Below are 11,785 nucleotides of genomic sequence, written 5' to 3' on the forward strand. Positions count from 1 at the left end.
GGCGGGGTTTATGACTTGTACTGCAGCCAGCCACCAGGGGGCAATTAGAGAGCCAGCGGCTTCACTTTTCAAGACTTATGAGGCACACCTGGTTATAATATATTATCTTAGGGGTTTTTTGAGCTTAACCTTCACATACGTACTCTGGGGACACCAAAGACTTAGTTTACATTTTTTTTTAAATCTCAAAATATGACCCCTTTAAAAACTAGATTTTTACACCTCCGATGAAAATCCAGGTGGCCAGGGTGTTTCTACTGTAAGACATCTAAGATGTTGTTTTTAAAGTGTCTGGGTGGTTGCTTATGCATTGCATCCAGTTTATTATGCTACATTATACACAAATTAAGACTAAAATACAATACTTTCTCTATGATACGAGCAGAAGTAGTAGTGATGCTTGACTTGTGTACTTCTGTATTATAGGATAGCTCAGGAGCAATGTTGTGCTGCAGTTCTTGAGGACAACACCTGTACCACCGGCATCAATATGGCAAAGGACCAAGGAAGCTGTGACGCCCTTTTATCCAGCAGTACCTGCGAAACAAAGACGGCTAAGGTGTGTGTTTAAACGCAAACAGTGGTATGGTGGCCGCAAAATGTACTTCAACACTTAAGACATATTGAGGCTACAGTATGTTTACACAACATTGATGTAGTCAAAACCAAAAAGTTTACGTACACACAACAATGTTGTCAAAAAGGATCAGCGAAAACGATGCTGTATGCATGCCAGGCCAGTAGTTGGCGATGTTATTTTGTAAAGACACCACATCTGTGCACTAGACACTTTTCTACAGAGCGAAAAAACTAACTATAAAGACGGTGAAAGCATCGAGCAGTTTTTTTTAAAGAGATGATGGGTTAGGATTATTACTATTATTAAGTGACACTGGAATAAAGCGGCAAAATTAAGTAAACTTTGTTGGAAAAGCCTTTATAAACTCAGTATCTTGTTTAGTACAAACCCAGTCCTGTAGGCCAACATTGCTGTTATGGTTGGCAAATACTCACAGATGCCTGTCGACTGAACACGTAATACACATGCGCACGATGTCACCATTTTCACAGACCTGCATTTTTGTCATTTACATAGAAACAATAACACTGTTGTTTTAAAAAACTCATACACACCAGACACAAGTTCAATGATTTGCGCGAGTAGATTACATACAAAGTCAATGCAAAGACGCAATAAAATGCGTTCTCAAGCAGGGTAATGCAAATGACGTGAATTGGGCGGCACTATTCCCCTCAAATGCGTCTTCGGGCAAGTTGAAAAATTTGCATGACACAAAGTTAAATCCCGCGAGTAATTTAGAGTGATCAACGCGATGCTAGGCGTTTGGTGTGTACGTAGCATTAGACACATGTTTACAAAACTTTGCGTTTTTAGAACTGCCGAACGCCTTTGTCGTGTTAACGAACATAAAAAGTTTCCAGTTTTTGGTGGCAAACGTTGTGTAAACAGCAACCTAGATGCGTTTCAATCTCTATGCATTATTGTTAGTTTGCTAAAACGTGATGCAGTGAGCTTTTCTCAGAATGAACACACATTATGGTATATCTGTGCGTCACACCAGACGCGAAGGAAGTGAATAAATTGCGCTATTCACGCGTAGTTGGAGACTTGAAAAAGTTCATAAAATTTGCATCATTCGCTAGTAAACTTTAGAACCGAATATGCTCATTTTGCCTGATTTAGCTAGCTTTTAATATTAATAGGTGTGTATATATCTCAAATTGAGTAAAGAGCGTTTTTTACAACTTATCAGATTTCTTCCAAGCAAGATCCATTTTATTCCTGTTTCTATAAAAATATGAAGATGTGTCGTACAGCGACGATAATTTTGTCCTCCATTGCTTTCGTATTTCGTATTACTCTTGACTGGTTGACGTGGCGCGGATATCCACCAAAGTTCAGATTTTTCAACAAATAATCTTGATGCGCATAGCATGAATCACTCATTACGTGCGTCAAACACCCAAAAATAGGGACTTTAAGCAACAGCTGGGAATGGAACGGCTACGGCGACCGGAAGTAAGCTGTCAGACCACCGTAGCCAAGAACGTAAAAATCACTAAGCAAACGTAAACAGGACAGCGCAACGCGGTATTAATTCATTTATTAAGATGCAAAAATATGTCATTTAAAAAAGCAAGAGAAGAAGGATTGCTGGCATTAAATGACAATATTTTGTCAGAACAAGAGTTTTTTACTATTGTATGATGTAAATAAGTCTAAAAACTAGATTTAAGCAATACTGAAAATGTTGAATACTTAAAAATCATTAAAATAAGCTTAAATTTAAAACATTCGAACACATATTATATAAAATACTGGTAAAATCATAAACTGATGCAATTACAATGTCATATGCCATAAAACATAATATTTATGTACATAATCTCTCACGTTGTAGCGACTACGGCAAATCAGCTGTTCTCCCGTAGTAGACCGTTACAGTAGAACGTCGCAAAGTAGCAGTTAAATTCGCGCATGCGCAATACAACGCCAGAATGCCGTTGCCGTTCCACCAGAGGCGGTTGCTTAAAGTCCCTATTATCAATTTGCACTACGTCATTCATGCACATCACATCTAACGCGTCTTTGCATTGACTTAACGTGTAAATCACTTGTGCATAGCACTTTATTTGCGTTTGGTATGATCACACCACATGAGGGTTGGATTGCTCAAACAGCCTACTAAGTGTTGAAACATAGATAATATGTCTATTTTTATTATGGACCAAACCATATTTTCGTAAATATATGCGCTTGTGCTACATGGTGTTAAAACAAATGCCTTTGCCTTGTTCCAAGTGTCCAAATATGTCAGTAGGCCACTGTATATCTATCCAAGATGCGATTGCTTGTGTATGCATGCCCGCGAGACCCATCACATAAACCTTTAAAGAAAGAGCTCTTGTGTTCATAAACTGACAGAGTGATATGATCCTTTGGGCTATGATGAAAGAGTGAGAGAGAGAATGAGTTAAAGATGGATATTTTCCTCTCTACATTGTTTACATTAAGCAGGAGTGAACTTGTCCGCTGTAGTAAAGTGGAGCGCTTCGCTGTCAACGCAGCGTTATAAATCCAGCTCAGATTATACGCACAAAATCTCTGCCAGACCTCAAGATGATCAATGATGTGAACATCTAAACACACCTGAGTGAATTTCAGCATCACGCTTCACCAGGTGTCACCAGGTCTTTTGGGAAACGTGACTTCAGTTTGATATTTAACATTTATAACATCTGTCTGAAGTGTATACAACCTCAAATAGATGGGTAAGCATTTAGCTTGAGTTCACAGACTCACCGTAGATTTCCAGAAGTGAATTATAACAGCAGTTTCGTCCAACACAAGACTTTATCTGTCTGGAAAATCACTCCAAGGTTTTACGGTTAGCATCTCTACCTCTGCTGTCTCATCAACCCAAGAGGAAAATATTTCTGTCTTCTCTCATTTCACAGGTATTTCACAAATCTGGAGTCAGTTTGTGGCAGACATTGAAATGCCTGAGGGTTACAGTATTTACTAAATGAACAAATCATCAAATGTCAAAAAAATGTGTGCTACTTTCCATCAACAGGGCCCAAAATATGACCGGAAACTCTCTTTGTCAAGACAATGTTCAGTTAAATGAAATGCATGAATGCATCTTGGGGAATCAGTCTCAGATTAGTTAAATTGACCCTCAGAACTAACATGTTGATATCTACTTTTTGTGTTGTGATGTTTTTCTCCTCTGCAGATGTGTTGTGAGTGTTGTTTACTTGGCCGGGCGGCTCAAGAACGCGGGCTGTCGTGTGATCTGAATCTCCCGGTGGGTTATCAGTGCGGTCAGGTGTCTCGGGCATGTTGTGTCGACCGCTTACCAACCCCTGATGGAAACTCTACAGAGGGTGAGATGCAAACAAAAGCTCTTTCAGGGGTCATATCCTAAAAACAAGAACATGTACTTGTTTGTTTTTAAAATAAAAACAAATTTTCTGCAAACTTGAACAAACTAAAAAAAACCTCTCTAATCCATCCAAACTATTTATAAATATTAAAGGGGACATATCATGAAAGTCTGACTTTTTCTTTAAGTTCTTTAATTGGGTTGCCAGTGCTTCTATCAACCTAGAAAATATGAAAAAGATTAGTTTTGGTAAACCATTCTCTGCAAGCATGTGGAAAAATAGCTACTTGACATTTGGCTCCCCTTGTGATGTCAGAAGGGGATCTTCTTATAATAACACCACTTTTAATCTGCACTATCCAACCATGCCACTGCCATTTAGTGCAGAGAAAGAGAAAAAAATTGACAATTGACAGCACAATTTAGTTTCAATTTCAACAAACCACTATTATTGTGATCAGTGTTTGCATTTCACCAGCTCATTTGCATTTTAGAGGACACACCCAAAAACGGCACATTTTTGCTCACACATACAAAGTGGCAAATTTAACATGTTATAATAAGTTATCATCAATTTACATCTTAAAAAGGCCCCTAAAATGTCCCCTTTAAAGTGCATCTCAGTGAGTCTTGCAGTTAAAGATGGATTCTGTTGCCCTCTGCTGTTCATGTGGTGATATCTTATAGCTCATGCTTTATAAGTTTGCAATGTGTATTTTTGTGCAATTTGTTGACTTAAACATACTGCAATTATAGTAGCACAACTTAAATATACTTTAAAGCACAACTTTAATCTTATGATATGAAAGATTTTGTTTTAATTTAATTTGTGTTTGATTATTACAGATGGACCTCCACCGAGTCCAGAGGACCAATGCAAAGGTCACCTTCATATTCAATATACAGTAAACTTTAAAGTTTAGGGTCACTTGACTGAATGTTTCTCATAAATGTAAAAAACTTTTAATATAAAGGCTTACATGTGTGTGACGTAGGAAACCGAGGCGATTTTCTGTGGAAAGCTCCAGTTTTATGGAGAAAATACTTAGCAATGGTGTTGAATGATAAGTGTGCACATATTAAAAACACCTTATAGCTTATAAAACTTTGGCTTGTTAGCTGTACACCTTGTCACACAGCACTTTTAAGTATTATTCTGTTTTTAAGTTTAATCTGTAAAGAAGTTTTTATAAGCTGTCGACCCCAAAAAAACGAGCGTTTAAAGACACAAAAGTGGAAACAGGCAACTTTTCATAGTACTAATATTAAAGGCTGGGTTTTACGGCTCGACAGCTTATAAAAACGTATTTCTGGGTTCTTTGGCTTGTTAGCTGTACATATTGTCACACAGCAGCTTTTAGGCATTATTCTGTTTTTTGTTATAAGCCAGAAATGACAAGAAGGCAGCCTCTCGCAATACAAAGTCAATGGAGACGGTTTGGATTGTTTTCCTTCCGGTGGGCGTGGTTTTCAGGTTATGACGCGCTGCGCTCTGTCTCTATTGAGTTGCATTCAAACTATTTTAAGGCATGACTAATTTACTGTCATAGGAAAAACTTTTCCATGTGTTTTGATGCTCAAAGATGAGTTTTAAGTGATAAAATAAAATTATCAACTACAGGGGGACTTTAAATGTTTAAAATTTGTCTTGTTGACAGCAGCAACAACACATTCTGGTTGAGCACCATCTGTTTAATTGGGCCAACATATTAATTTCACAAAAAAATGTTTTTGAATTGGATGGTGTCCACCAAATAATAAAAAAAAGAAGCCACTAAGAGATGGGAACCCTTCAATGTTAAAAGAAACATTTCTTATAAACAACAAAGCTTTTTACATCCTCACCTTCCTATAGGAACCTTTAGTGCCAGTTACTCAAAACTTTAGATGAACTGTTCTGAATGTCACTATTTTCAGTTCTGGATGTTAACGTTTGTGTGTATTAAAATTAAAGCTGCTGGATGTTCCCAACGCTGTCTCAACGGTGCGTGCGCCTGTTTCGAGGGATACAAGTTCAAGGCTGATGGGAAAACCTGTGAAGGTCCGTAAACATCCACCAAACACAAACCAATACACCTTTACATCTGTTTCTAATGGATCTCACCAGGTTTTCTCTCTTTTTTCTCTCAGACATCAATGAATGTTTGTTAGGGACTCATCAATGTCAAACTGGACAGCGCTGTATCAACACGATGGGCTCGTATCGCTGTCAGAGAGAGGCCAGCTGTGGAACGGGTTATGAACTTACAGACAGCAACAAATGTGAAGGTGGGATTTATAATCAATCCGTGCATTATTCATTTGAATCGTCTTTAATAATAATAATAATCCTGGACTGCTGTGTGATGTTTCAGACATTGATGAATGTGAGCTAGGTTCTCATAACTGCGCAGCCGGACTGGAATGCCAGAATACGGTCGGATCTTTCCGGTGCCGACCGAAAGTGCAGTGTGGTGCGGGATATATACAGGACGCCCTGGGGAGCTGCATCGGTCAGTCAATGCATCAAATAATAATCTTGCATTTATCAATCAACTTCACAAACTCATGTGCACAAGTTTCTTTATGCAACGCTGCACAAAACATTTAACAAATCACATTTTTTGTGACTGTGATTCATGCACTAAATATAAGCTGTTAATGTGTTGCCAACAAAGTCATCATGCTATAGTTGTTTATAAAAAAATATTTAATATGCATATTTGTTTTATTTGTTTTTTCTTTTACAGATATAAATGAGTGTTTGAGCATAACCGGACCGTGTCAGCCGGGTCAGACGTGCATTAACACTGTCGGCTCATACACGTGCCAGAGAAACGTTGTTAACTGCGGTCGCGGGTACCATCTGAACGCCGAAGGAACTCGCTGCGTAGGTACGGATATTTGTTTAGTTTTGAACATTTCTGCTGTTAAATTGCGCACATCTTGTTAGCCAAAAAAATTATAATTTTATTCCTGTTTTAACAGTCAACTCCTCCTTTTTACTATCTGATTATTTTCCAAAGCATAAAATAATTCCCCGTTTCACTTGGAACTGTCACATTATTTCGAAAAAAAATTTACGATTGTTTTCCACAGCCTTTGGGGCGTCCACACCAAATGCGAATTCAACGATTTGCGCAAGTAGATTTGCGCAAAGATGGGATTAGATGCAAACTTGTGTGTTGGCTGTTGCCCCAAAAACATGCGTTATTTGCCTTAAAAGCGTCTTTGCGCAAATTAAAAATATTAACTCATTCCTCGCCATTGAGTTATCTCGTCAATTAAGAGAAAACATTTGCATGAAATAACGCGTTCCTGAAGAGTTTTTATGGTTATCTGTAATACCACGATTATCCACTAGATGGCTTACCGAATTGATAAAAAACTGAAACTTTTTTTATAAATTTAACACTCCGTGTATGTTTTGATTATTGTTCTGAATCTGAAAATTCCTTTACAAAAATGCAATTATTTCATCTTTTTGCTAAAAAAATAGTTTTAAAGAAAAATAATACCCATATACCCAAGAGTTTATAAGATAAATAGTAAAAAAAAAATAGTTTGGAGATTTCTCGCAGGCAGTGACGTCACCGCCTATACATATAGTTGTTTAAAAAGTTGGTGGGAAATCTGTCTGAAGCTATACTGTTGGTCGGATTTCTTTTCTTATTTTATTTCCGCAGTTTCTCAGCCAATTGCTTGAGTTGAGCTGATACTTTTATGGGCTTTCTTTCACGTGTGACGCTTACTGTATCTTTCACACACTGAGACACGGACACATGAATAACGAGAACTGCATGAAGGTGTTTACATGCAACGCGAAATAGGACTGTGCAAAATAAATAAATAAATAAAAAAAATATATAAAATAATCAAAATTTTGATCCCTCAAAAAAAAATATATATATATAATATATATATATATATTTTTTTCCAAAATAATATATTTTTTAAGAAAAATACCCTTACTTAAGAGTTTATAAGCAGAGAAATAAAATAAATAGGATGAAAGTTTTTTTTCTGTTTTGTTTGTTTGTTTGAAAGCAGAGGGTCTCTTCTTTTATTTGATATATTTGTATGCTTTTATATTTATAGAATACATTTTTCCTGGAAGGCATTTTGTGAAACTTTTCACAATCACAAAAAATGCTGGTGGGGAATGAGTTAACTTGACTTTAGAGCATTAATAAAAATATTTTTTTTTATTAAAAATAAATTATCAGTCAAATCACAATAAATAAAGACTTTGGCCCCTAAAAAAATTAAATGCAGGAAAAATCCTGAAAAAATAATACCTATAATAACAATAAAGTAATTTGTTAGCTCTCGCGGACCACATAAATGAATTAATTTGTAAGATGTGGCGGGCCACCTAAAGTAATGAGGCGGGCCGGATTTGGCCCGCGGGCCTGGAGTTTGACACCTCTGCTTTAGAGTCACAGGGGTAGATAGAGGTAATAAAAAAGACTGCATTGCCTAAGCTCTTCTCTTATGGATGTTTCCAGATACGGATGAGTGTGCCGGGCCTGATAATACCTGCGACAATCATGGTTGCATTAATCTGATGGGCTCGTACCGCTGTGAATGCAGGGCTGGTTTCATGTTTAACAGCATCACCAGAGGTTGTGAAGGTGAGTAAGCTGGATCTGACTGTAGGGTTTCCAAATATAACTAAATATTGTTTGGGAAGAGCATAGCTGATGATTATATGTATATAAGCATAATGAATCATTTGCTGATATATACACACATCTCATTAAATATCCTTCTTTTCTTTATTTTCAGACATCAATGAATGCAGGCATTATCCTGGCCGCCTGTGTGCTCACAAGTGTGAGAATATTCTGGGGTCCTACAAGTGCAGCTGTACAACTGGCTTCAAACTGGCCAGCGATGGGCGAAACTGCGATGGTAGTTCTTCAGCAGAATATGAATAACTAACAATTGGTCATTATAAAAACATCAACAAACTGGCGTGCGTTTAAACCCACAGACGTAAACGAATGCGAGGCAAACCCGTGCAGTCAGGAGTGTGCAAACGTTTATGGATCCTATCAGTGTTACTGTCGACGAGGTTATCAGCTCAGTGATGTGGATGGGATCACCTGTGAGGGTAAGTGTGTACACTACATACTGTATACTATTAAAACAGGATGTGAAAGGGCATAGATAGATGGTGCTTATGAGAACAACTCGCACTGTTTGCACATGACCACTTCATGTAATGCTAAATTCATTTAAAGACAATAGGAAACTGCATTTACATGGGGTTTGGAGATTTCTCGCAGGCAAAGACGTCACCGCCTATAGTACATATACTGTAGTCGTTCAAAAAGTTGTTGGGAAATCTGTCTGAAGCTATACTGTTGGATCTCTTTTCTTATTTTATTTTCCCAGTTTCTCTGCCAATTGCATATGTCGAGCAGATACTTTTATGCGTGACTTTGTGCTTGCTTCCACGTGTGACGCTTATCTTTCACACGCGGAGAAAGGAACACATGAATAACGAGAACTGTGTGAAGGTGTTTACATGCAAAGCGAAATAGGACTGTGCAAAAAAATCCAACAGTTATGATTTTTATCCAAATAATCTTAATTATGATTTTTACTCCAAAATAAATAAATAAATAAAAGTAAAAAATATAAAATAATAATAATCACAATTATGATTCCTCAAATAACCTTAATTATAATTTTTACCCCAATAACCATGTTTATCATAAAATAATAATCATAAAAACCTTCATTTTTACCAAAATAAACATGAAATAACTGTGATTATGATGTTCACCAAAATAATCGTGAAAAAATTGTGATTATGATTTTCTTCAGAATAATCGTGAAATAACCGTGACCATGATTTCCATGAAAATAACCATGAAATAATCGTGATTATGATTTTCTCCACAATAATTGTGATTATAATTTTTACCAAAATAAATGTGAAATAATTGTGATTATAATTTTTACTAAAATAAACGTGAAATAATTGTGATTATGATTTTCACTGAATTAATCGTAAAAAAAATTGTGATTATGATTTTCTCCAAAAATAACCGTGAAATAATTGCGACTATGATTTTCATGAAAATAACCGTGAAATAACCGTGATTACGGTTTTTACCAAAATAATTGTGATTATAATTCTTACCATAATAAACGTTAAATAATTGTGATTATAATTTTTACCCAAATAATTTTGAAAAAAATGTGATTTATAAGTTTTACCAAAACAACCGTGAAAAAAATTGTGATTATAATTTTTTACCAAAATAACCGTGAAATTATTGTGATTATGATTTTCTCCAAAATAACCATGAAATAATCACGATTATATTTTGTCTTAAAATAACCGTGAAATAATCGTGATCATAATAATAAAAAATAATAATAATCATCATCGTGAAATAATTGTGATTATGATTTTCTCCAAAATAACCGCGAAATAACCGCAATTATATTTTTTACCAAAATAATCGTGAAATAATTGTGATTATGATTTTCTCCAAAATAATTGTGAAATAATTGTGATTATAATTTTTACCAAAATAATCGTGAAATAATTGTGATTATGATTTCCCCCAAAATAACCGTGAAATAATCACGATTATATTTTGTCTTAAAATAACCGTGAAATAATCGTGATCATAATAATAAAAAATAATAATAATCATCATCGTGAAATAATTGTGATTATGATTTTCTCCAAAATAACCGCGAAATAACCGCAATTATATTTTTTACCAAAATAATCGTGAAATAATTGTGATTATGATTTTCTCCAAAATAATTGTGAAATAATTGTGATTATAATTTTTACCAAAATAATCGTGAAATAATTGTGATTATGATTTCCCCCAAAATAACCGTGAAATAATCACGATTATATTTTGTCTTAAAATAACCGTGAAATAATCGTGATCATAATAATAAAAAATAATAATAATCATCATCGTGAAATAATTGTGATTATGATTTTCTCCAAAATAACCGCGAAATAACCGCAATTATATTTTTTACCAAAATAATCGTGAAATAATTGTGATTATGATTTTCTCCAAAATAATTGTGAAATAATTGTGATTATAATTTTTACCAAAATAATCGTGAAATAATTGTGATTATGATTTCCCCCAAAATAACCGTGAAATAATCACGATTATATTTTGTCTTAAAATAACCGTGAAATAATCGTGATCATAATAATAAAAAATAATAATAATCATCATCGTGAAATAATTGTGATTATGATTTTCTCCAAAATAACCGCGAAATAACCGCAATTATATTTTTTACCAAAATAATCTTGAAATAATTGTGATTATGATTTTCTCCAAAATAATTGTGAAATAATTGTGATTATAATTTTTACCAAAATAATCCTTTATGGGCTTTCCCTGATAATAGAAAACGTGTTTTACATGTTTACATGACTCCACGTGTTCTCAGTTTAAATGTAAACGCACTCATTGTTAACTTTAATGACTTTGTTTTTTGTGTAATGGTGAAAGCATCAATGAGTTTCTCTGTTTGTCCTCAGACATTGATGAATGTGCTTTGCCCACCGGTGGACACATCTGCTCCTATCGATGCCACAACACCCCGGGTAGCTTTCACTGCACGTGTCCTGTGATCGGGTACACGCTCGCCCCTAACGGACGCAGCTGCCAGGGTCAGAAACATTTCCAGAACCAAAATCTTCCTTTTAAAGACCAGCTGGTAGTGATGCTAATGCTGTTTGTTTGTTTCATGTCACACATGTACAGATATTGACGAGTGTGTAACGGGCACACACACCTGTGCAGAAGCCGAGAGCTGTTTCAATGTTCAGGGTGGATACAGGTGTCTGAATTTCGAGTGTCCCGTCAACTACAGACGTTCAGGAGAAACGT

The 11,785-nt window shown here is 35.6% G+C and overlaps 1 protein-coding gene across 3 annotated transcripts in view; it reads left to right on the forward strand.

The window, feature by feature from the left end:
* fbln1 (fibulin 1) overlaps window positions 1-11,785 on the forward strand; it is a 45,272-nt gene that overhangs the window by 8,161 nt on the left and 25,326 nt on the right. For all 3 annotated transcript variants that reach the window (XM_065277364.1, XM_065277366.2, XM_065277367.2), the window contains exons 3-14: window positions 427-559; window positions 3,762-3,912; window positions 4,758-4,793; window positions 5,866-5,952; window positions 6,042-6,179; window positions 6,266-6,403; window positions 6,641-6,784; window positions 8,399-8,524; window positions 8,679-8,804; window positions 8,887-9,006; window positions 11,434-11,565; window positions 11,660-11,783. In XM_065277364.1, the coding sequence (XP_065133436.1) occupies window positions 427-559; window positions 3,762-3,912; window positions 4,758-4,793; window positions 5,866-5,952; window positions 6,042-6,179; window positions 6,266-6,403; window positions 6,641-6,784; window positions 8,399-8,524; window positions 8,679-8,804; window positions 8,887-9,006; window positions 11,434-11,565; window positions 11,660-11,783 (1,455 nt within the window). The remainder of the gene's footprint in view (window positions 1-426; window positions 560-3,761; window positions 3,913-4,757; window positions 4,794-5,865; window positions 5,953-6,041; window positions 6,180-6,265; window positions 6,404-6,640; window positions 6,785-8,398; window positions 8,525-8,678; window positions 8,805-8,886; window positions 9,007-11,433; window positions 11,566-11,659; window positions 11,784-11,785) is intronic.

The sequence above is a fragment of the Paramisgurnus dabryanus genome, chromosome 23, assembly GCF_030506205.2.
Source record: "Paramisgurnus dabryanus chromosome 23, PD_genome_1.1, whole genome shotgun sequence".
Classification (NCBI taxonomy): domain Eukaryota; kingdom Metazoa; phylum Chordata; class Actinopteri; order Cypriniformes; family Cobitidae; genus Paramisgurnus; species Paramisgurnus dabryanus.